This window comes from Tachysurus vachellii, chromosome 4 (genome assembly GCF_030014155.1).
Source record: "Tachysurus vachellii isolate PV-2020 chromosome 4, HZAU_Pvac_v1, whole genome shotgun sequence".
Classification (NCBI taxonomy): Eukaryota; Metazoa; Chordata; class Actinopteri; order Siluriformes; family Bagridae; genus Tachysurus; species Tachysurus vachellii.
Window position 1 is genome coordinate 16,599,054 of NC_083463.1, and position 24,932 is coordinate 16,623,985.

At 40.0% G+C, this 24,932-nt stretch overlaps 1 protein-coding gene across 4 annotated transcripts in view; it reads right to left on the reverse strand.

Annotated features, from left to right (window-relative positions):
* Positions 1 to 2,101: 2,101 nt before the first annotated feature.
* The window catches only part of plxnb1b (plexin b1b), a 62,995-nt gene continuing 40,164 nt past the window's right edge, over positions 2,102 to 24,932 (reverse strand). For 2 of the 4 annotated variants that reach the window (XM_060868050.1, XM_060868049.1), the window contains 37 exons: positions 24,116 to 24,245; positions 22,691 to 23,807; positions 20,626 to 20,808; positions 19,397 to 19,525; positions 18,484 to 18,584; positions 17,611 to 17,743; positions 16,864 to 17,020; positions 15,584 to 15,692; positions 15,235 to 15,343; positions 14,009 to 14,959; positions 13,646 to 13,783; positions 13,178 to 13,300; positions 12,652 to 12,745; positions 11,568 to 11,737; positions 11,306 to 11,457; positions 11,110 to 11,218; positions 10,890 to 11,026; positions 10,064 to 10,240; positions 9,773 to 9,977; positions 9,275 to 9,517; positions 8,912 to 9,094; positions 8,573 to 8,721; positions 8,174 to 8,274; positions 7,690 to 7,907; positions 7,151 to 7,329; positions 6,986 to 7,052; positions 6,632 to 6,778; positions 6,009 to 6,174; positions 5,758 to 5,861; positions 5,524 to 5,608; positions 4,889 to 5,055; positions 4,601 to 4,761; positions 3,805 to 3,952; positions 3,133 to 3,197; positions 2,914 to 2,989; positions 2,720 to 2,794; positions 2,102 to 2,630 (listed from right to left, as the gene is read on the reverse strand). In XM_060868050.1, coding sequence (XP_060724033.1) covers positions 2,526 to 2,630; positions 2,720 to 2,794; positions 2,914 to 2,989; positions 3,133 to 3,197; positions 3,805 to 3,952; positions 4,601 to 4,761; positions 4,889 to 5,055; positions 5,524 to 5,608; positions 5,758 to 5,861; positions 6,009 to 6,174; positions 6,632 to 6,778; positions 6,986 to 7,052; positions 7,151 to 7,329; positions 7,690 to 7,907; positions 8,174 to 8,274; positions 8,573 to 8,721; positions 8,912 to 9,094; positions 9,275 to 9,517; positions 9,773 to 9,977; positions 10,064 to 10,240; positions 10,890 to 11,026; positions 11,110 to 11,218; positions 11,306 to 11,457; positions 11,568 to 11,737; positions 12,652 to 12,745; positions 13,178 to 13,300; positions 13,646 to 13,783; positions 14,009 to 14,959; positions 15,235 to 15,343; positions 15,584 to 15,692; positions 16,864 to 17,020; positions 17,611 to 17,743; positions 18,484 to 18,584; positions 19,397 to 19,525; positions 20,626 to 20,808; positions 22,691 to 23,797 — 6,723 coding nt within the window. In that variant the 5' untranslated portion in view covers positions 23,798 to 23,807; positions 24,116 to 24,245 and the 3' untranslated portion in view covers positions 2,102 to 2,525. Of the gene's footprint in view, positions 2,631 to 2,719; positions 2,795 to 2,913; positions 2,990 to 3,132; positions 3,198 to 3,804; positions 3,953 to 4,600; positions 4,762 to 4,888; positions 5,056 to 5,523; positions 5,609 to 5,757; positions 5,862 to 6,008; positions 6,175 to 6,631; positions 6,779 to 6,985; positions 7,053 to 7,150; positions 7,330 to 7,689; positions 7,908 to 8,173; positions 8,275 to 8,572; positions 8,722 to 8,911; positions 9,095 to 9,274; positions 9,518 to 9,772; positions 9,978 to 10,063; positions 10,241 to 10,889; positions 11,027 to 11,109; positions 11,219 to 11,305; positions 11,458 to 11,567; positions 11,738 to 12,651; positions 12,746 to 13,177; positions 13,301 to 13,645; positions 13,784 to 14,008; positions 14,960 to 15,234; positions 15,344 to 15,583; positions 15,693 to 16,863; positions 17,021 to 17,610; positions 17,744 to 18,483; positions 18,585 to 19,396; positions 19,526 to 20,625; positions 20,809 to 22,690; positions 23,808 to 24,115; positions 24,246 to 24,333; positions 24,354 to 24,932 lie in introns of those variants that run through there. The other 2 variants (XM_060868052.1, XM_060868053.1) reach the window with 2 other exon arrangements.

The following is a 24,932-nucleotide window of genomic DNA, read 5'->3' on the forward strand; positions in this document are numbered from 1 at the left end:
CAGCCACAGCCATGCTTAACACACCCAGTCTAGCAGAAAGCCTTTCCAGACGAGGGGGGGTCATTATAAACAGTTAAAACAGTGGGTCTGATGATCAGGTGTCCACATACCAGCCATATAGGGTAGATTTTGTTTTATTAGCACAGGATGTCTTGAGTCATTTGACAATTTGTTAGAGCAAACAGAGCTCAGGAACATTAACATGTTTCAAAGCATGTTTTTTTCAACCATCCTAAAAGTGCTCACTTACCTTTCACTAACCTTTCACAGCAAATCTGAATGCAGGTTTTTAACACAACTCTATACTTTTCACATGTAAAATGATCTATGATGGAAATAATAAATTGGCCTAAACATACAACACAACAGATTAGCTAAGGAGCCATAACAAGCTGCTTACCACAGAGACGGGTTATTATAATTCGAGGGTATTTCCATGTCCTACAACAGTATAGCAGCAGAAATGGGAAAAACAAATAAAAAAAATGAAAGTGTTGTTTAAATATTGTACTGTTTAGTCTAGAGAGGATACACATTACAGAAGTGATATTAATGGGGTCAGATCAGAAATTCATAGTCCACATCTTTTAGAATATTTTTATTAAATCTCCATATAATTTGTAAAAATTTTCACATACTGTTGGTAAGAAGCTACAGCTGAAACACAATCATTATGCATGATGCTATTAACAACATATTTTCAAACTTAAAGAGCCTGCTCTAATCTACACATAATTTATATAACCTAATAATAGTTATAACTTTATACTTCCTTCTGAAACTTCTGCACATATTTTAATCTTAAACAATTACATCTGTTCGCACAGCTAATTCCACGTGTGGTCCATGTGTCTTACATTTAATGTACCATTAAATCCTTTATGCATCACTAGTTCCATCTTTCTGCATATTCGCCTCCTTTCAAGTTAACTGTGTTGATTTAAAGTTTTCTCTCCCTTTCAATATGTCTGTTTCAGGATGGATGCTAATAACCTTTTGTTAAAAACAACAAAAATAAAATAAAAATAAAAAAACAACTAAAATTAAAACGGCTACTCATTAATCCATTTGCTGATAATGATACGCTGAAGGCAATGTAGTATAACAAAAATATTGACTCCACAATGTAGTAGGAACTGAAGCTGGCTCTCAAACCCACCCACACACACACACACACACACAATACTTTTCAATGGTTATTGATTAGAACATCAGTTTCTCTCAGGCCACATAAAAGGAATGTTTAGAGCAGAACCGATAACTTTTTCCAAATTCAGTCATTACACCTTACACATTTACAGAGTCATATTCCTGCTTACTGCCCTTCCAGTGATTCTTATACAAAAAAAAAGAAACAATAATAAATGAATTAAAACGTGAGGGACAATCACCAGCTATCTCTTTAGTGCCAAACACAGACAATACATTAATACAACAGACAATATGTTGAAATGCATTCTAGTGCTAGATTAGAGATGACTAACAGTTCTTTTGTTTGTATGTTTCTTTCAGTATCAGAGCTCCTTTTAATGACTTGGACGGATGACACAGACGATTTGAGAAGAAGTGGAACATGCATGTTACATGTGCTAATATTAAATAAATAATCATCTAAAATGACTAGATACTGCATTGATGTTTTACATCAGGAACGTTCACTCTGTCACACCCTGTCAGTGGCAATAAGCAGGAAAAATAAAATGACAACAGAAAAAGCCAATGACTTCATTATATTAGTTCATACACACAGTAACTGCTGCACGGATGGAGAGAGTCTGCATACTGATAAAACACACAGAAAGAATGAAGTAGAGAGAATCGGAACGAGAAACATATGAAGAGGTAGAGAACGGCAGGAAGAAGCGAAAGTTCTGTGAGGCACAGATTTCGTTTTTTGACCTGTACAATTCATGCCTTCTGAAGCCTTGTCTCTACTTTGACATGTGTCATATTAATCCTCTTGAAATGTTTGTCTACATGGAACAGAACCGTATGAACTTGAGCCCATGTCAGTGAGTATTGATTTTGAATGCCGCATGTGGCATGAACTGGAGAGTCTGCAGCTGATCTGTGTTAAAAAAAACAAAACTGCAGTAGTCACCTGATTGAGTCGTGGAGGAGACGGACAACATGGCTGCTCTTCTTGCAGTCACTTTACACACACTCCCCACTGCGTGGGTACGTGTCCTCTTTGATTTCTCCAGAAGGACTGAGAGAGAACTTCCTCCTGAAACTGTCCCATCATTCAGAGAATGTTGAAGAGACTCCAATTTACTAATCCCTCAGATAATGACAGAAACCATGTAGTCCCATCACACAGTGAGTCCTCTTTTCCCATGTAAAGTGGCAGTGTGTTTACTCCATCATTTATATCAACGCCACAGTGCTGTGGTTCTCATTCGCTGCTTCTACACAACTCTGCAGTCAAATACATACAGTAGGTCCATTCTTCAGTGCAACCCCTGTTTTTCATCTTCTTCTTGTTTCTTTCCCCTCCTGTCAGTCATCTCATTCTGATCTCTTATTTACAAGTCTGTCACTTTGTTTTCCACCGCAGCTGCGATCTGTTGAAGACGATAACCGAGCTGCATCTTCTGAGCCGTGGTGTCCTCTTCTAAGGCGGTGATGATCTGAAACACATACAGAAGGTACATTAATGAATCCTTCTCTCACTACTTCACCTACTGTCCATACTGTCAATGCCTAATCATCAACTTACCTGGTCATAATATTTGTTGATATACTTGTACAGCTCATGCAGGGCCACTAGGTAATTTAGCTCTCCTGAGTAAGTCTAGGCAGAAAGACAGGGAGGTCAGGCAACTCATGTCTTCACATACACTACAGGAAGCAGAACATCTCAATTTGAAGTTATATGAAATGAAGTTTTATGAGGTAAAGGATTCCATGTACCCTGGAGTGTTCAGCTAAGGCGGAGTTCATCTCCTGATCACTAGCTGGGATCGTCTGCCTGATGTCAGCATAGTACCTGAAATATTTCATATTAAAGTCAATATAAACTCAAACAGTTATTTGTTTCAGTTTAGGACTTTAAAGCAAACGTCTGATTCAAAATACTTTTGAATATTTTCACATTGGAAGAACATGTAAAAGCATGTTTATCTCTCATACCTCTCCACCATCTGCTTATAACGGGGAATGTCTCTGGCATACAGCAGCTTGTTGATGGGGGAGTCCTGCAGAAGACAAAACACCAGAGTGTTTAGGAACTCTTAACTGGTTATCCATGACTTCTAAGTTCGCAGAGGTATAAATATATATACTGTATATTAACAATGGCTATAAAAATGGCAATATCCATTTTGAGAAGAACACAGCTGTAATAAACCTGCCTGAAACAGAACACAAGTGTATTATACACAGGCATCACAAGCGGGATGGTTAGTGATCTAAACAGCTCTCCAAAGATTATGTCTAGAGACTAACAGAAGATAGTAGAGGCCAAATATACTAGTGGAGTGCATGGCAAAGGAGAGTCAGTGCAGTATATACAGTGGAAGAAGACCTGAAGTATCTGGAGAGATTCTGGACTGAAGAGTGATCACAGATTTTCTGCATTCTCCAGCACTCATCAAAAATTATATGTGAAGACTATTGCACAAAGAATTAAATGCAGGGGCGCCAATAACTGTGATAAATGTTTTTTTTAATAATTAAATTGATTTCTCTCATACACAGGAAACAAAGTTAATTAACCACACAGATGGTTTTTAATAACCAGCTTTATCAATCTTTATCAAGAGTACGAATAACTTTGGACTCGGCAGTAGGTTTCCGCCTCACCCTGCCCAGTTTGTGGTCAGCAATGGTGCAGGAATCCATGAAGGTCTGAGCGATGACAGACAGGACAGCGTCCACATTGTCAGATGCCTGCACGTCAAAGAGGAACTGAGGGTTCTTCACAATGTTGATCCAGAAGCGCAGAGGCAGACTGAGCATGCAGAGGACACAAGATTGTTATTATCACATCATCAGTGTGTTTTAAACTGTAGTAGATTTGTGTGCAGGATTGTTTTGTAATCCCTTTTCTGCCACTTCCCACAGTTAATCCCACTGTTTGTACTCTCGGCTCTCAAAGTAGTCTGAGAAATATGCTTTGATCATCTAAACATAAGTTTGAGAACAAAAAATAACTCTGTGTTTTGTCTTCGGGAAACAAACACAATTCTCAAGGTTCTCATCATTTTAAGTTACTCTTGCGTCTTCATGTCACCTCAGAACAAAACTGGATTTCCTAGTTTGAATGTCCATTCTATGAAATGTAAATTGCATGTTTAAATAGTTCACCAGCCATTAAGAATGATTGTATAATATTACTAGTCTGTGTTAACCATGGTCTGAGGACACTGAGTGTATCTCTAGTGTGATCTAGAAAATACAGTCCTTTTAAAAGCGTGTAAAACAAGTTGGAATACTGAAGGGAATAAGGGATGTCACATTTCTTCCCCAGTATGACTGTAACTCTAATAGTCTTGCAAAGTGTCCAAAATAGAGTCTGTTTAATTGTACATAACTTCATGCATGCATCTATTCTATTCTAAATATTTCGAAGTCCATGCGGTGACTGTCAAGTTAGTACCTGTTTGTTTTCCATATATGTATTGTTTCTGGGTCTGAGATGCCGTGATGTGTTGCCTGATCATCCAGCAGGTCAAAGAAGTATTTCACAGCGAGGGGAACGGGCCGACTTGTGCTCAGAATCACAGTGAATAGATCATCAACAAACTTCTGCAGCGTGCCCTACGGACCGCAAGTGACAACATTAGTTCCAGACAGTTCCAGCAGCTAGTAGTCCACCACTGTCTCACATACAGTACACATAGCTGTCTTATCACAGAGAATCTAAGTAGGTAAAAGTGGGTAATACCTTCATGGAGAGCAGTCGTGTGAGGTAGATCTCCGGTATGGCCTTGGCCCTCTCTCTCTCTCGCAAACTGCCTCTTCTGTGTTTGGGCAGTTCAGGTTCCTCACTGGCTTTTACAAGATGCCACAGTCTGACTCCGCCTTCATCCGCATCCTCCAGCATTGGCGTCTCTGAGGAGGGAAACATGCATGAGAAATCTCCCATCCAGACTCGAATTATAGATTGGAGGAAAACATTCCTAAAAATACAAGCCATAATTTCCTTATTTTAGGTACGTTGGTTACTTCTGCTTATTGAAGCACATTATCCAGACAAAAGCCAGAGCAAAAGGGTAGTTGGAAGCTACTATACTATTTAGGCGAAGGGAAACCTGGCTGAAATACATATGGATCAAACATAAGTGTAAAATAACCCGCACTTTGTGGTCTAGGCAATTTACAGCCAAAGACCTTTTTTGTCTGATTGTTGTTGTTCTTTTTTCAAATTGTGAAAAAAAAAAAACTGAGGCCATTTCTATTCAATTGCTCGATTTTTGTGCCTTGTCATTTACTGCAGGGATAAGAACTGTAGCTCTGAAGGATGTATTCATGAAAACATTGACTGGCATCCTGTCACTGTGAAATCTTGTGTGTACTCACTCTCTCCTGCCACATAGTCATGGTTGTCATGATGGATGTGTTTGCTATGTCGTGGCACCAGCGCAACTGTAGCTCCATCAGGGACCTGAGAAGTGAGAAATGATTGAAAATAAAACAAGATTTAAAAAAAGCTTGTTAGATAAAAGAAATAAGCTTTGTAAATACAGTTTGTAGTAGTACTGACTACTAGTGTATAGTGTATTGTAGTGTATAGACCAATGACATTACGTGCACCTTGTAATGCTGAATTGTATTGAGGCGTTTCCAGTTGCCCTGTACCACAGATGTTAAATCTTCATCTGAGAGAATGAGGTGACCTGCAACACCTGAACGCCATTCTGCAAACGCAATGCCACCAATACACACAAACTATTACAAAAGGTTTCAGAAGTAAAGGAAGAATAGCAGACTGTATCTAAATAAATGAATTCAGGAGTACGTACAAAATGTAGATTTAACACAGGGCAAAAAGAGACTGTCCTTACCCAAATCCAGGGAGTCTGTGTGAGGTCTATGGGAGTATGAGGTTCCCTTAAAGACCTGGTCTAGAATCTTCTCTTTGACTTGGGTTATAGTGTCACAGTCTAGTACTTTAGCTGCTACTGGCTGAGTCTCATTCATTCCTACTCCCTCCATCTGAACATTCAGAGTCTAGACAGGAAAAAAATAAACAGTAAATTTTCAATTAATCTCCAGTGGTGTTAAACGCATGGGGACACAGGGGATTGTAAATAGTCACAAATAGTCGCAAATTATCAGATAACATAAAAACAAACTAAAGCAACAATATATTATGCCTTATGTAGAAGGCACAAGTAATGGTAGTCATTTAGGGTTCAGTAAAATGTCACAAGTAAGAAAGGATAATTAAAAATAAGAAACGATTTCTGTCTATATATGAGACAGCCTATACTCGAAGCTTAAATTAACACATGGTTGCTGTTCGGCAGTGCCACAAGCCCTGCTTAAATAAAAAATAATAAAGCTAGCTGTTACATAGGGTCAACACTATTTTCTTTTTTTTTTTAACTAAAAAGTGTATAGAGATTTAAAACAACAACAACAACAACAACAACAACAACAACAACATCAAAAAGTGACTCCTAACCAGCGTGTGATACTCCAAATCCTCTCGGAGTAGTCGGCTGTCATTAAGGGTGTATTTGGCTTTGCCAGTCACTGCGTCCACAGGCCCTTTGTCCACCTGGTGCTTTATGGCTCTAAAAAGCATGTACAAACACTCGCCTGCCGAGTCCTTATGAACAAAGGGTTAAAAGATTATTTCAATCTTTTACATTCACACATTAACATCTGAAAATTTTCACAAGAGACAATTGTTCAGTGAATTCTGCATGCATTAAACACTAATCAAATACTCCCAAAAATGATACTTTCTTATGTTAACTATGAAAATGAAAATTCAGATTAACTCCAAAGAAATGCTATTCATTTTGAGACTCACCCTCAGGAAAGAGTAAAGGCATATCGACATCCAGTTGGTCAGGAGCTTCTCCACAACAGTCTCTGTTCTGTAAAGTGTGAAAAGATGTAAGATGATGTATCAACAGCACAGAAAATATCTTCAGTCTTCAACTCTCCCATTTTCCAGTCTTTCCAATTTACTTACCTTCGAAGCATGAGTTTGGGGTTCTTGGCAACATACTGCTCCACCAGGTCATTAAGCAATGTTTTCAGTATATCAGTGAAGTACTCCAGCTTGCCATGTAGGGCTACAGTGAGCAGAGAGGCCACGTAAGCTCGGTCTCTGGGAGAGAAAGTCCTCTGGCTCTCCAGAGTGTGGATAAACTGATGATTCAAGAAAGAAGAGATGATTAGACTGGGAAAAACTTTAAGTACACAGCAGTAAGGAAAAGGAAAAATTCAAAATACCTCTAAGACTGTAAAGAGCAACATTTCATAGGCTTGTATCTACATGCCTCTCAGTTTCACTAAAGATAGTGAGTAATAATATGCTTCTAGATAAGAAACTACATGCTAATATTTAAGAAGTATAGGGTTATAGTTAAAGAAGTATAAGCTGAATTTGGTAATAATAAAGCAAATTCTGGTTAGAAAATGTTATCTATAGAAAATTATGAAATACGTTCATAATTAATTTAAAAATATCTGAGTTTTTTTTTAGAGGTCAGTTATGAGATCATATACCTTGGTGAGGAAGAGTTTGCTGTTGAGCAGGTTGGAAAGTTGGACAAGACCCTGCTCCACTGTGGCCCGTCTACAGTCCTGTACATCCAGGTCCCTGCGCAGTGGCGACTCCCGATGACCCGGGAAAAAGATGCGCTCAGCGTACATCTTGTAATCCAGAAACGGAATCCCGGATACCACCATATCACTTGACATGTCCATCATTTCAGTCATCAAGTCTGCAATAAACATCAAAGGTCAAAATACCAAGTGTAAGATTTTTTTAAGCTGATGGTTCTAGACTATTTATTACCGTCAGGGAAAATTAATCCTTCCAACATTACAAAATAATGAACACAATCTTGGAGCAAGTATATTTTTCACAACAATCCACATGGCAAGGATTAGGATTAAAAGTGCTTGTTTGAAAAATAATGGGAACAGATTTCCCAATTGATATGTTTAAAGCAACTTTTTAAAACTCCTGCTCTTGTTTTTGTTTTACCTGTAAACTCTTTCTTGCACCGGTCTCTCACACTCGTCTCTAGATTCTCCAGCTGAATTTGAACTTTCTTGTAATCTCTCAAAGCCTGCTTACTCTTCCTCCTTAGATAGACAGAGGACAGAGAGAGAAAGGTTAAAAAAAGAAGAGAGAAACAGTAATTTAAGAACATAGATTAAGTTCACACCAGTGATAAGAACACAGGCTACTCTAAAACAACAGTCCCTGGTATAATGACTAATACAGAATAGGCTCCAGATGTGTAAGAACTGTTGTATAACCCTATATAACCCATAACCGTATTAACAGGAGACTGTGTTAATTAATAAAATTATACACTTTACACTATGTACTGACAAATCACACACACATATGTGGACAAATCAGGACCCCGAAACTCACCTGTAAATGAGAACAATGATCACAACAATAAGAACGACAAGAGAAGCCACTGCTCCAACCCCTATCTGTGCCTCCAAAGGAAAGGTGGACTGACTGAGGGTGTCATACTGCACCCTTCCCAGAGAAAAGTTCAGATTCCCCATCTGTACCTAGAGCAACACACACACACACACACACACACACACACACACACACACACACACACTTCTTTTAAGCATCACTTACTTTCAGCATGTCAATCTTAAAGGTCTAAAAGCATATCAGTTATATTTTATACCAATATCAGAGATTATTCAACTTTTGTAAGATGCTTTTCAAATATTATGAGGTTTTACTCACTGTGAACTCTGGGAGAGCATCGGCTCCTTCTCTCTTGCGTCCGTGGCTGTAGGAGGGGGAGGGCTGCTGGGCAGGTGGTTCACAATACAGATGGTTTTTTGTCAGAGTTTTAACTGTACATATGCCCTCACCAATAAGAGCCACCACCTCATCTTTAGACATTGCTAGGTCTAGATTCTGTCCCTAAAGTGAGAGGAGGGTAGTGAGAGGAGGGTAGAGAAAGAAAGAGAGAGAGAGAGAGAGAGAGAGAGAGAGAGAGAGAGTGAGTGTGAGTGAGTGCCACAAAACATTGAAGTGAAACAAAAGGTCCAAGTGCATGGTAAAAAATGAACATAGACTAGAGGAAAGAAATTGACCACTGACCTCTACTGATATGACTGAACCAGGTTTGTAGAGGTAGGGCTCATTGGGGTCAAGGTGGTTGAGATTAGTGAGGGTTGGGTTTGGTTCATAGGTAAAAGGCATTTTGCTGAATGAGTTAAAGTTGAAGCGCAAGTTATCCAGAAGAAACTCCACCAGCACATCAGATTCTAACATCTCAGAGCTCACACCAGGGCTACGACACAGCAGTCGAGAGGAAGAGTTCACCTCACACCGTTCATCAAACTGAGAGAGACAGAGAGAGAACAAGGGAAGGGGAGTGCATATTATTTAGGTAATGTAATGCTGAGACATAATTAATGCTAAACTTGTTAAAACAGATCCAGAATCAAGTGCTTACAGGATATTCCTTAATGTACATGCATATATGATAAATTCTTATTTCGTCGTATTTATACTACACAAAGGAAAATATAAACCTGAACCAACCCTACACAATTTCTGTAAATGCTGTAGTATAATAGATTAGCCTTTACTCACATATTTTCCAGTGTTTTCTGCAATGTCTACTTCAGGAATGATCCTCTTGTGTCTCAACAGTAAACCACTGCCCTTAGCTTTAATGCTCCCTCCGTTTCTCCTTCTTCTCTGTCTGCTACCTCTTTTCCTGGTCATGGTCACTCGGATGCGTGGCTCCTGGACTACGTCCAAGTTATGTCCATCCACACTGATCACGCGACCGCCGCTGAAACAGGAAGGTTCGAGAAAATCAGATAGAGCTTTGTGGTATAAATGAGTTATAAATGTGAATAATATACATAAAGCACGCACCTGATGAAGCTTTTCGAAGGGGTAGCAAGTGTTATGTTAGGATTTGGGGTGTAGTGAAAGCGGATGTCATTGAGATAGCGCTCAAGGTTGCCATAGCGCACAGTTACTATGTGATCTCCAGTCTGGTTGCTAGCGCCTGTGACACACTCGATCCTGCCTTCCTGCACATTTTCAAACCTAGAGAGAGAGATTTTTTTTAAAGAAGGTTATATTATTTAATAATCCCACAGCAACATGACTTCGCTCTGATATCTGCAATGGGTAGTCATTAGGCCAGTCATGATTACTGCTGAATCACCTGACAAACACGGAGTTAACAGCACTGAAGATCCAAAGTCATTAAATGAATCAATCAGTTTATCAGTTTTATTGGGGACATTTTAACAAATTTGGTCATTTCTCAATTCTAGTTCAGAATATGTGCATAAAAACAATGGGAAGATGAATCGGTGTTTCTATGATGCATATTAACATTTGAAGAAATTAAAATGTAAAGTGCGATACATTTTCGATGCCTCATATTGTTATTGTTCACTTCGATGAACAATAAAACGAGCCTTAATTTTTTGTAAACAAGCTTTTTTTTCTCCTCTCCAAGCGCATTTTAGCTTAACAGTATTTCTAGAACCTGGATTAATTACAAGCAGGATGTTTCAGTAGATACTAGTTGTTGACCAAACATTGTAAATGTAAAATGTAAACACAGAGATTATAATCATCAAAACATCATTAAACTATTAAAAATGCATTTACTAAGCTAACTTGTTTGTTTGAATTATAAGGACCATATATTTTTATAGTGTGTGCGTGTGTGTGCATCACTTACATTACACAGGGGACACTGCCCAGCAGCACACTGATGTCACTGCCTCTGCCAGTCAGTAATTTTTTGCCCGTGATGGTGAGAGAGGTCCCCCCTGCCTGGGGTCCTCTCTGGGGATTCACCCCTTCAAGAATTGGTTCCTGTGCACACACAGAGAATAGTGTTTTATTATTCTATACACGATACAGTACACATTGAACAGCTGCTAAGGCCTGTGACTTACCTGGTAGCTGAAAGTTTGAATAGAGAGACCTTTGTGCCCTGCACCAGACACTTCTACTGAGACATAACCTGACTTCTCCTCTTTGCTCTCTCCTGTTACACACACAATTCTACAGAAAAGAAAACAAAGACATGTGAGTAGGGAAAAATAGAACTGGAATGTATATGTCGGCAGTGTGTGTTGTCTGAGTCATTACCTGGATGATATCTCATACAGTTCTGGTCTGACTGAACAGGAAATGCCAGCCACACTGACTGACTGTAAGATGTCCTGAGCTTTCTGGCCCAAGTTGGAACCGCTGATGGTGAGAGTGGTACCTCCCTCTTTAAGGCCTGTTAGAGGCTCGATCTAAACACATAGTCCGCACAAAGGTCGTGTTTAATGACTCTTAATGCAACGTGTATACTGTACATGAATGCATTACTATATGGTGTCAGAATGATTTCTAAATAACTTACAAAATGAATGACAGGAGCAGGACATGTGTATTTAACCCTCGTATTTAAGCAGGCCTCTTTGTGCACACAGCTTGACTGAACCTCACCACACCACACACAGTCGTACTTCTGATCTGCTGTGTGACACCGGCTGCAGTCAGAACGGCCCACCGAACAGTTGTACAAAGTCACTGCAACATACAATAAAGATCAATGTTGTAAATTGGGACTGGGTGTATTAGTAGATCTAATGCATTTTAAATGAAGTTCTATTGCAATTTTTAAAAGGAACCCAACAACGTTATTTAGCACTATTACACTATTGTTACATTTGATACAGAATCCTTTTATGGTTAAAGCAATCAGTTCCTCCCGTTGGACAACAGGTTGAACATAGAGAAGACATAAAGGGCTCTTTACGAATACAAAAGTTGGCATGCTTTCAACAGGCTGATTTAGAAAGCTTACATAATTAGAATGTTCAGGCAGCAATATTTCATATCTGAAGTTCCTGGGCAGAAGAAGCAATGACCTCAAAGAACTGAATGTTCTCTTCCAGCCCAAAAAACCTCCAAAAGTTAAATCCGGGCCACTTGGCCATGGATTAAATAAAATGTAGTGTTAGAATGAGCTTCTCTGAGCTCTACTAGAGGCAGCAGCTTACAGACCACAGGCCACAACAGCAAGGTACTATAAACTCATCACTTTACCAGAACTCACTCTGATACAAAGCCTGATCCTGTTAGTGGCCCTGTAATAACAGCTTCCCTTTGGGAATCACACACATGCACAGAGTGAAAAGTAAAAACACAGCTGCTGGGAGCTCATCTGGAACAATTAGTTTCCCACTATTGCAAAAACAGTGCTTCTGTGTTGGAAATTCAGGTGAGTGAGAAACACCACAATGAGAGCTTCTGTCTTTCTCTTCCCCCCTTATCCAATGCTGCAAAATCATATCCACAGCCCTGGAAGTTTTCGTCGTTATAACTATAGCTGGTACCAAACAAATTAGACGCGTGACATTTAAGACAGTCGCTACTTTTAGAGTAAAGTAAATACATGAGGCCCAAAGAAAGAAATTCACTGAAAATAAACCACAACTCACCAAAGAGGTCATTAAAGCTGTCCACATGAAAAGTGTCTCTCCTCTTCACATACACCATGGCGTTGTACTCCTCCACCAAGCTTGAGTAGGAATACTGTAGAAACAGATTTATGTTTCTGCTTAAAAGAGTTGTTACAGGCTTCACACTAGAGTGGTCAGAATACTAACTAATATTTCTACAAATTGAGCAAAACAAGTGGATTTATTTTTCAGAGTGAGCTGGTTTTGCACTGCAGGCAAACTTTTACCATCTTTGGTATTTCAAATGGTTTTCTCTATTTGTGTCTTCGTTATAATTGTAGATCACATTACCACAAAATATGTATACCATGAAGAAAACAATTAGCTTTATTTCTTTTAATGCTACGATTAAAAATTTGGCTTGAATCACCTACTAAGAGACTTTGGCTGATAAGATTTATATAAAAAGTATATTTTGGAATTTTGTATTTCCTTTAAAAGGAATTTTGTTATTTAAATGGTAATAGACAAATAAATGGTGTGTGAAGGTGTGCATGTGTGTTACCTTGTGCTGCTGACAAGTAATGTCAAACAAAGATGTGTTTGTGCTATCTCTCTCTACATAGGCATCCACCACCACAGTCTGTCCCTCAATCACCAAAACACACTCATACTCCAAGTCTTGGTCCTAAAACAAAACATAGAACAAAGCCATCTTGCTTGTGTGCCAGCGCTTTCAATTATAAATGTCCGAGAGTACAGATTACATGAAGTGCGAGTGTGTGCTGTATGGAAGTGTGGAGTTGAAATGTGAATTTACTGTGCGTTTAACTTTCAGATGTGTTCAGATGTGAATTGCATGATGTGCATGTTAAACAATAAAAAAACGTGGACTGGCTGTAGGTGTTACTAAGAGCCGAACCAAAGTTAATGTATCCAATGATAGAGACTTAAGACTTCAGTACGTCGCTCTGGATAAGGGCGTCTGCCAAAAGCTGTAAATGTAAATGTAAAAGGTCTGTGAGTTTTCTACCTGATACAGATGAAGGTTGCGAGCCAACAGATTGATCTTCCTCTCTGTCTGTACAGGCAGCAGTGGTGAGCCCTGAACTTTCTCAACACAAGGACATGCAGATGAACCCCAACTCTCAAACAAGCCCTCATCTCCCTGCTTACACACATACACACACAGACAAACAATCCAATTTGTAAACACAAGAACATATGAAATGCTGCTCTGATGATAACAGCTAAATAAAGTAAAAGGTACTAAAGCAGCTGAACTGATAAAGAATGAAATGGGCAGAATTTCTTGGGGTTCATAAGTTGCCATGTCTGAGGTGCATCCAGTAGGAAGTAAACTTGCTGGGAGAAATGTGTACTCATGTGGACTCACCGGTAGGTTTGCCATGTCATAGTGGTAGTCTGTCTCAGAATCTACATCCAAGAGCCGAGGGTAGCCAGGAGAGATGTGGTCTAATTCTCCATCACCCGACAACACTGTTGCTGCTGAAAATGCAGTTGTGTCATTTTCAGCCATGCCAGCTTCCTCTGGGGGAATGTGAAGCACCTCCAGTTCTGCATCCCTCTCTGAGGGAACAGGCAAACCAGACGGTAGAACAACAGGCACCGTGGGCAATAAGCTGACAGGATTAGAATCTTCTCCCACAGACTCAAGACTTTCTGATTGTGTTATGTTTTGAATTTCGGTAGGAGGCTCAGCCAATGGAAGAGATTCTTCTACAATCTGTGGACTGCTAGGCAATGCTTGAGCATCGGTTACTGGTTCCCCCAGTGGCGTGACTTCTTCAGAAAACAGCAACACCGCAGCTTGTGTCGGTGTCTCTGAAGTCATCTGGTCAATGGCTGCTTCATTAATGCTTGGTGGCTCGGTTTCCAGTCCAGTATCCAGACTGGAGATGGTGATCACAGCACTCTTGGCTTCGCTAAGGGCTTCTTCCTCTGTCTCAGAGGCTAGCAGTATCTCCTCTGAGGTACGCTCCTTCAGAACAGGCAGTGTAGAGAATGAGGGAGTTGTGGTTGTGATTTGGGATGGGAGGGTTGGCAACATTGGGAAGGTAGGGGGAACGGTGGGTTCAGGAATTGCAGGCAATGTAGTTGGAGTGGAGGTGGTGGCTGGTGTGTTGGCTGTAGTTGCCAGTGGTGTAGTTATAGTTGTAGCTTGAGTGGTTGGAGTTGTGGTGGTCGTAGTAGGTGCAGTGGTTGTAGTCGGAGGTGTAGCTGGAGGTTTAGTAGGTGGCATGGAGGTATGAAGTGCGTGTTTCATAGTGACAGTTGAAATCTTGACATGTATAATTGGAGGAGGGGAGGGTGCAGGGACTTTGAACTGAAAGTAGAGAGAAACAGGGAGAGAGAAAAGGAAAACAAGCAAAATAAAAAGAATATAAATGAAAAGCAAAGGAATCATAACTGAAGTAAAAAGCATGCTGTCTGGAGTTAAAATATAGATTGGGTTTTTATGTATATTAAAAACTGAAATGAAATGACTAAAAAGGTAATTGTGTTAAACAATTAACTCATCATTACCAATTACATAAATAAGCACCAATGCTGTATCACACACAAACACACACACGGCCAGTTTGAGAAAGGCTGACTCACATTTTCGTTGTAAATGATGACCCCTTGCTCACAGTGCGTCTTGTGGGAACACACATGCTCGTGTACACACCAGTTACAGCCCCAACGACTTGACACACATCCATGACAACTGCAATAAAACAACAATAACAAAGCTAAATATAAGACAACAATAAATGCTAGACTTGATTGTCTTAATTACAATGCTAATAAAGCAAAGAAAAAAAAACTAGGACATCAAATTATGCCTGGAATTGCTGAACTTAAGAGAAGGACCACCAAAACAGCACCTTCTAACAATTATCAAAAGAGAGAGAGAGAGAGAGAGAGAGAGTGTGTGTGTGTGTGTGTGTGTGTGTGAGAAACTCACGGCATACTCCCCGAGAGATGTTTGACAACTCTGCAATCATAGAAGGTGAATTCCGAAGAAGTGACAATGACATCACCAAACCGTAAGGATAAAGTGACTGTTAAAAAATCTGGAGGGAAAAAAAAAATACAAGAGAGATTATTTATGGATGGAAGGAAGGAAAGAAGGAAGGAAGGAAGGAAGAAAGAAAGGAAGGAAGGAAGGAAAAAAAGAAAGTAAGTAAGAAAGAAATGTGTGAAGGGGTTCTCTAAATATTTGTCAAAGCTTATCATGAACAAAAGTGAATTTAAAGTACAGAGCTCTCCATCCAAGATCACCACATTCTTTAAAAACAGAGTGAGAGAGCGAGTTTCCACATACAGTCAAAACAGATATAATAAGATCCATCTGCACTGAATGCCAGACATAAACACATCTGACCAACCTGCATGTAAGCACACACACGTTCGCACACACACACACACACCTCACTGATACCTTTGTTGACACATACGTCCAGTTTTATTCTGCATCTAATCTTACACATTATAAATCATGGGAGAGAAACCACTATATTGTAGAACAGCACTAACATGCCCACCATATGCTAACACACTCTCTGACTCCCACAATACAATGTGCATATACTATATATAACTAGATGTACAGTATGACAACTGACACTGTGAAACCAGAGAGTCGTAGTACTACAGACGTCAGTGACATGAAATTCACAGATCCTGTGTGCCTCATAATATACCATAACTATCCTATAGCAGGTTTTAGCTGTAAAAGAAAGCAGCTGTGTGTCTAAACTTTCAAGTTCATCCAAATCCATAAAGACTGAAAAAATCTGTAAAATGCATTGCTGAACACCGTTAACCAACTGTTTATTCAGCCCTCCGATACCCCACCCCACCCCAGCCCAGCCCACCTCCTCTTCTCTCCCTTTCTCTCTCTCATGAGCAGCCAGGAGATAACATCTCAAAATAAACTATTACTCCACAGGAATGCTTTTAAAGTTTTAAAGGGGTGTGTGACAACGTCTTTCAAATTCCTGTCTTTAATTCTTAATCACAGAATATGACCTAAAAAAAGTAAAAAAAACAAAACAAAAAAAACAGTCAAGTCTGACCGTACTGATGCTGTCAGTGTAATTCCAAAGCAAAGCCAGTATTAAAAGACGAGAAGCTTTTAAATCTCAAGCCTTATTTACTACAGGAATGCATCCATGATACAGATCAACCAAGTGGAGATGGAGATGTTACGGAGATAAGGTCAGTTTGGCAGCACCATCTCACCTTCTCCAGGTGACGGAGTGGGGACTATCTGGGGTTCTGGTGAGGAGCAGGTGACCCCGCTTTCAGTGATGGTCGCAGGAGAGAAAATGTCTTGAAAGAAACAGGAATATGATTCCCCATCCTCTAGCCTTGGTAGACCAGGAACAAATAGAGCAATCTGAGTAGGAAAAAGAATCACAATGTCATATTTCATTAAGTGTGTGTATAAACTGGACTGGTCCAGTTTGGCCCTCTCCTGAAGCAGAGTGGTGTAAAAATAGTCATTTTGGCTTATGCATATTATTCAAAGAAACACAGACTATAAAGGAGTAAATAATAAATTTAAGAAGCACCACAATCTTTTTTCCTTTTAATGTACTAGTGGTATATTTCGTGCTCAAACGCACACACATTTCCTTATATCGCAAATATTGTTGCATTCCATCCCTGTTTACTTCTGTCCGTCATGACCACCTCCCAATTTTTGTGAACTCTGTGTGCTCTTATCCTCAGTCATTAAATGAATCCAATGATTAATGTTGTTGTTCTTCCTCGTCATACTGACATGAACTTCCTCAGTAGTCATCTATTGCTCACTGTGACAAAAATAAGCACATTTTTACACTCCCAAGATTCCAGGCTTAACCCACACTGGGCTGCACGCACATGGATGCATACTCCCACATGTACACAGTAATATCAGTGAGTATTATTAGACAGACAGCACCCCTAATATAGAGAGGAGTGGCATGTGTGTCAGGGACGTACTGTCCTGCTCTCCTCTCTGCTGAGGTTTGATGGTGTGATGGTTTGCACAGTCAGACACTGCTGCTCCATATCAAAACTCCATAGCCACTGATCAGCCTGCTTCCCACGTGCACACTCGCCACGCTGAACACACCTGAGAGACAGAGAGAGACGTAGAGGTCATACACTCTAATATAATGACAGTCATGTAGTGTCTGCTTGACTCATTATTTAAAACACAAGACCATGGTGTGTACTGAGTTTACTGACACAAAAACCTTTTACTAGTCTAGGCCTATGGTCGTGTTTTCCTATCTGCTGCCCTATCCCAAATCAAGCACACTTGTGATTCTGTTTTGTTTACAATTACCTTGACCTGATGCTTTTATGCTAAGATTTGAACTTCCCAATCAGCAGCCCAAAGCCTGTGCCATCACTTTACTTTTTTCGACATCCACTTGGCTGAAGGACAAATCCCACAGTCATAATAGTATTTGGTATACAAGTATAGTACGTCCCCTGAAATGTATTTCTATGCCACTGAACATAATAATACCAATTGTAAATAACTATACAAGAGACAGATGGTAATGCCAAGCCTGAACAGCTCCAACGTGAACAGGGCTGCTTTCCTTTACCCATAACTCATATTGTTCATAAGGCCAATAAGAAGATGGATCACACCCCATTAGAATACTGCTACAAAAGACTTGAGTAAAGAATAAGTTTGTGATCTCGCCACCAATATTGCTGAAAAACAAACTATAAGAAATTCATAACCGTCACATAACAGAGATCTACATCTCAAAGATGACACCAAAGAATGATCCTTGGAACATGGCTTATGGCTCCATTAGGGACAGGATCTGTGTGTCTGTGTAAACGCGAGCTCACCTCCCTTCCAGCACACACCAGCCACAGTAAGGATCTCGAGCTGAGAGACACGACCCACAGTCCGTGTACAGGTGACACTCAGCGACAGGCCTTTTCTCCAGCTATTTACACATCAACATACAGAGTGCTCAAAGGTTAATAACACGTCAGTTCTAACTATATTCGAGAAATATGTATTTATTCAGCTGCAAAAGCACTCATTAACACACCTACATGGTATTTCCCTTTTCCACACTTTCATAGTCATTACACACTGTCGTTCACACACAAACATGCGCTCAGTTATGTTTTAGTTTCCAGGTGAAATAATACTAAAATGACAATAGCAGTATTTTAGACAGCAAATGCTCATTTGTAGAATTTAGATAAGTGCTCCAATTCAGATTTAATAGTAAATAATGTTTGTATGTACTGTAAATTAGCCAAAAATAAAATTAGGCACTTTGTATTCTATGGGACGATTTGTAGTACAGCATTATACTGCATAATAATAAATCTTACATCAAACTGCAGGTAGTTCTCTGGTCAAGAACATTCACTGTTGCCCTTTGTTTCTGTGCCTTAATTATAATCACTAGGACTTTGCTTTAGTTCAGTACTTTATCTTGTAGCATTTAGTAGTTAGTATTTATCATGTAGCTAGTTGCTATCAATTTGACTTCTGAATCCTGTCTGTTTGCTCTGAACTTGAGAGCTTTACAAAAAGGTATGAAAAGATTTGCAAATCATGATTTAGAAATAAATAGTTGTGAGTCTGGTCAGAGAGTTAGAGTATATTATATTTCAGGAACAACTAACAATGCCCTGTTGCATGCACAATTACAGGTTCAATGTTGGGCCTGTATATACACCAGTCTGATATTCAGACAGCTGCTTATACTCAACAACTTGTGTTCAAATTCTGAAATGTTACCATAGTGCTGGTCATAATGTACAGGTGCTCTTCTGATTGGTCGAGAGTCAGCTCACTGCTTATTGCTGCATTACGTTGAATGGGAATAATGGCATATTCTTCCACCTCACCATTAGGACCCAAAAACACCTGTGAACACAGATACCCATGTATTTCATTTACACTGATGACAGTAAGAGATTGGAAAAATACAAAAATGGCAGAGTGCTCAAATCAAGGAAACCAATAATCTATACTTTATATAATAGAGGGTTTTATTGCACTTAAACTGGTCACAGACACACAGACACACACACACACACAGTGAGCATCACTAAGCACATCTGGCATGTGCCATTAGGGAGTTTTATGGAGTATGGAGACAAAGAAAGATTGTGTGCCTCATCTCTTTAGCAAGGCTAGTGAGTGACATCTGTACTATTTCATTCATGCTACAAAGAGGCTAGTCATACAGACGCTACACTCTTTTCTTCACTCAAATATTCATTGGCAGGCTAACAAATTCAGTTTAGTGAAAGATCTATATACAATATGGTAAAATGTCACTAAAGAAGTGTGTGATGTATATGTCTGTACCATAGTTGGTATTTTTATCATTTTTTATCACTTGCATAGTTGATATTTTTATCATGAAGCCATGAGGAAAAGCAGACATCACTGTTTCCCCTCGTACTCCTTCTTGCGTTCTTTTAACAATGCTCTTAGTGTCTCATGGTAACATTTCAACAAGCTTCCATGGCAAATCTTCAAACTATCAAGCCAAGACACAGAGCTGAACATTCCACATATGAGGATATATAAAGTTTCCTTGCTGTGTTCATCCTCTAAGAAATCTAGCCTCTCTTGGTTTACCCTGTCAGACTTAGTGCCTTGTGTATTACTGATGAAGATTAGTATCTACACTACAATCATATCTCTCTACTGCTGTCAATAACAACAGGAGTCTAAGAGCAATGTGGATTTCAGACAATTGACAATTACACCGAATGTGAGTAGATGTTAGAGGACAGTCCACAAAGTGCACTGAAATTGCACAGCAATACCTTGACAATAACTTTATTTCTCCAACTACAATTTGCTTAAACTACTTTAAAATACCTTGAGACAAAATCACAAGTCTAGAACGCAAATGTTTGAAAGCTCTATTATATCAATCTGAATATTATAAGGTCCCGGATATGTTAAGAGAGCATTTCATATTTAATAAAGAAGTAAAAATAGAATGTTACCTTGTGTAAGTTTCCCTTAGAGTCTCCCAGAAAAGCAATGGTGTGGTCTGCTTTGATGCTAATAGCAACCGCAGTAAGACGAGCAGTAGGACTGTCCAATATCGGCTCAGCCTCCACCGCGACACTGCTAGCCATTGGGCTCGGAGTGTGGTCAGAACCACATTGGTAAGCCTCTAGAGTGCTCTATGGACACACACACCAAAAACACCATGTTAAAAGAAATACCAAAAAATCATTTCGAATATGATTGATGTGCTCCAAGATCCTGTAGCTCATAAAATAAACAATGTGTAATGTCATCAGCATAATAATTAGAACTCTAAAATGATCATTCATTTATATAACTCCTAATTGCAAAGAATAACATAGAGCATTCACAGTGATTATATCGCATTCCTTCTTGTATAAAACATTTACACCAGCCAAGCAGGAGGCTAAAGCCACAGCTATGGTAGGCATCTGGCCTTGACATTCAAAGGCTCTAAAAGAGATTTGTTTCTGCTTTTACAATCTACCAGCCTTGAGGCCTAACCAGTTTCTGGGATTGTGAATAGTGAGCAAAAAACAGGATTCAGCAGTGATTCTGCTTGTTTTATACTTCCATTTGATAATCTTGATTTTTAATCTATGGTCTATGTTCTAAGGTCTAATTTCAAGAAGATGGTAACAGTGGACCTATTCACCACATTTGGGGACATGGATGTCTCCATCACACAAAACAAGAATATTTCTGAATATTGATTTTATGGAGCTCTATTTAAACATCAAAGCTTAGTCATCTTTCTCCGCCCTGCGCTATAGTGTAGGGGCTGCTGGGAGACTGGGGGTCAACTCATGTAGAATGACCTTTATCTATAAGTATATGGAGGATCAATACCCACTACTCAGTTAGGATCAGCCCCATCTGTCTCCACTCTATATACCCACCCAAACACACACACACAATTTCCCAAAGCAGTGAAAGAACTGTAAAGCAAGCTGTAAAACACATCCAATCTAATCCACTTCACCACAGTCTAATTACTTCAGCACTAAGTACTATTGGATTCATTACTTTAATTTAACTATGGCTTGCTGTTTGCACACAGTTTTGTGCTGAAAAGGGCTTGAACATTCCATCACACTAACCAAGCGACGGAATTTTGGATGGAATACAAGTCGATATGTCTAATCGCTGATGCTGGGAAACTGACACTAACAGACAGAAAAAAACTACATGCAGAGTCACTGAATAGTATTTAAATCCGCAAACAAAAGTTTGAGGAGTTGGGAGAATATCACACTTGGCTTTCTATCCAGCAATTCATTGATGAATGGCTCTAGATGTACCTTCAGAGCAGGTGAGTTTCTCCAAGAACACACACAGAAAAGCTAATCATTACCTACTTATTACCTAGTTAATATCATTAGCTAAATTTAAAAAAAATCACAGACACAGAAGAGCTGAACCTCCAGAATCTGCACAAAATATAAAAGTATTTCATTATCTACTCTATAATCTATAAGTCTCATTGCTGTGTAATAAAACCAGCCGAGTATTTGATGGCTGCAAAGTTTTGGTTGTTTTTTTTAAGCCCAATTTGGCAGAAAACCCATGACCATGGCAACCATGGTTAGTCTGGGCTGCTGTCTGCATGATTCTTTGTTGCAGTGCCCATATTTGCCCACTAGGTGCAATAACAACGCAACGGAACCTGTCTGAGGACAAACATAATGCATTGATACCTGATGTGAGCTAATTAACGAAAGTGTTTTTTCTGTCAAATAGCAACTTAACAAAAAAAAAAACTTCTTCACAAAAAAAGAGGTCATTAATAATTCATTGAAATCAGTATATGTATAATAGTATAATATTACTATTGTCTTCAGCATGTATACGGATATATGCTGTACATAAAAACTTCACAGTATCATAAGAATTCTCACAGAAGCTGTTCGTTTAGCTCATTAATTATTCTAGAAATATGTTTTGAATATTATTATATATTATTATAACTGTCTTAAGCAAAGTTAAACAACAACTTAAATCTGTAAGGTGGGATGTGAGCAGCAGTCTCATACTCACTGGTGGCAAACTGGCACAGTTTGATTTCACCTCATACTCTATATAGGCAGCCTCGAGTCCATCTTGCTGGCCCACTTTTGTGTAACAGAGATCTCGAGTGTTGTTGATGTGTTTATCCAGTTCCTGCAGGGAAAACATGCACAGGGCTGACTCGTTGCTGGGTTTGGTGGATGAGGCAGAATGTGTAGAGAAAACCCCCAGCAGTAGCTCTTTGTCTTCCCCTCTAGTTTCTCCTGCCAGTCCCAGTCGAGCAGCTTGTAGCAAGGTGTATCTCTTTCCGGCAGCTGAACGGCAGCTTAGTGGAACCTCTACGTATGAATAGTATGCCATATCGTCCAGACACACACGAGACACGTATGTTTGGTAGTCACGCCCATCTGACTTCAAATCACGGCGGTAAAACAGAAAGTAGACATGGTAATTGTGTGCAAAAGAGGTCACAAAGTGGTGGTCGTATTCTGAAAGCCGTTCGACCACGGTTAGCTTTGCCGTTTCTTCATATGAGAAGATAGGTTCAGTAGCTAGGTTGCGTGTGGAGATGGGCGGCTGGCTGCTGGTATAGCCACGACCCACGTACAGCACTGACTGTCGTGCTCCATGTGCGGGAACCACCAATCCCACAGTGGAAACCTCAGGTTTATTGGCTGCCACATACTGTGTGTCCACAGGCCTCTGGGCTGAAAAGAGCACAGTACCAATGGCATCCAGGTCTCGCTTCTGACATGTGCCTTGGTGCACACTGCCGCAGCTGATCAGCACCTTGCTTGAAGGGTCGATAAGAAGAAGCTTGTTGTGGTTGCTGGTCGGCTGTGCCAGCGGGCAGCTGGTGTCGCTGATGGGAGGCAGGCATTCACGGCTGTCCGTCACAGGCCCGGTCTTCACCTCCTCCTCCAGTCGGAGGTCTGAGGATAGCCGGAACAGACGATCACGGGCACCCACGTAGATGCGCCCCAGTTCCGGTTCAGGGTGGAGAGCCAGATGCTCGAATTGTGTGGTGTTGCGCATAAACACTGGATAGTGGTGCAGTGACGGGATGCTCTGGGAGACTGCACACAAAACCAGGACGGGGAGAAGAGCATGCAATACACGCACCATCCCGTGGAACATGGTGACAACTCTGAAAAATAACAGAAGCAGGGAAACTATAATAAGTATATATCTAATGGAAAATCAAAACAATACATGGCAAAGTAAAACTGTCTAAAGATAGCAGTGGGCCAGCTCCAGTCTGTTTTGACCAAAAATAGAAATAATTGAACTTGTGGGTGAGAGAGAGAGAACGATAGAGGAACGGAGAGTGAAAATGTGAGAAAGATTGTAAGAGAGAGGAACAAAGTGTCAGAGAGAGAGAGAGAGAGAGAGAGAGAGAGAGAGAGAGAGAGAGAGAGAGAGAGAGAGAGAGAAAACAGTTGGTTTTCACCTCACCATTTGTTTGGTAATTGTCTTTTATAGAGGCATGTCCTCTCTTGACAGGTCAGCTGTGTGGTCTAACACAGGCACCCACAATGCACTCTCGTTCACTCAAAAAAACATCCTTCTGGAGACTGGACTCAACCTAAGATAGACAAAGAAAAACAGTATAATAAAATACACCAGTGTAAGATTATAATCAAAGTAAGAAGTATGAACTGGTGTGTGCTTACAGGTATTAAGTAATCAGAATTCTATACTCAAAACTGCATGGTGCCATCACTAAATCTTCATTCTGTCAGCTTCAAGCAAACCCAAGAAAGTAGAGAATTTTTGCAGAGGAATCCTCTCCCTCACTTAACACCAACCCCCCTCAATCTCAATCCCAGGTCGGTCTCTCACACACTCACACTCACACTCACACTCACACACACACTCACACACACACTCACACACACACTCACACACACACTCACACACACACTCACACACACACTCACACACACACTCACACACACACTCACACACACACTCACACACACACTCACACTCACACACACACCCACACACCCCCACACACCCACACACACACCCACACACCCACACCTCCTTTCTCATCTACATGAAATGGAATTAAATAGTGCTGACGTATGCAGAGCATTGTGTGTCTGTGTGTGTGTCTACAGGCTTAAGAGAAGCTGAATGAATGTGAAAGAGAAAAGGAGCGAAGTGTGTGTGTGTGTGTGTGTGTGTGTGTGTGTGTGTGTGTGTGGGTGTGTGTGTCCGCACACTCTTTTCAAAACCAGACTCTACTCTTTCAGTGTGTCTGTTT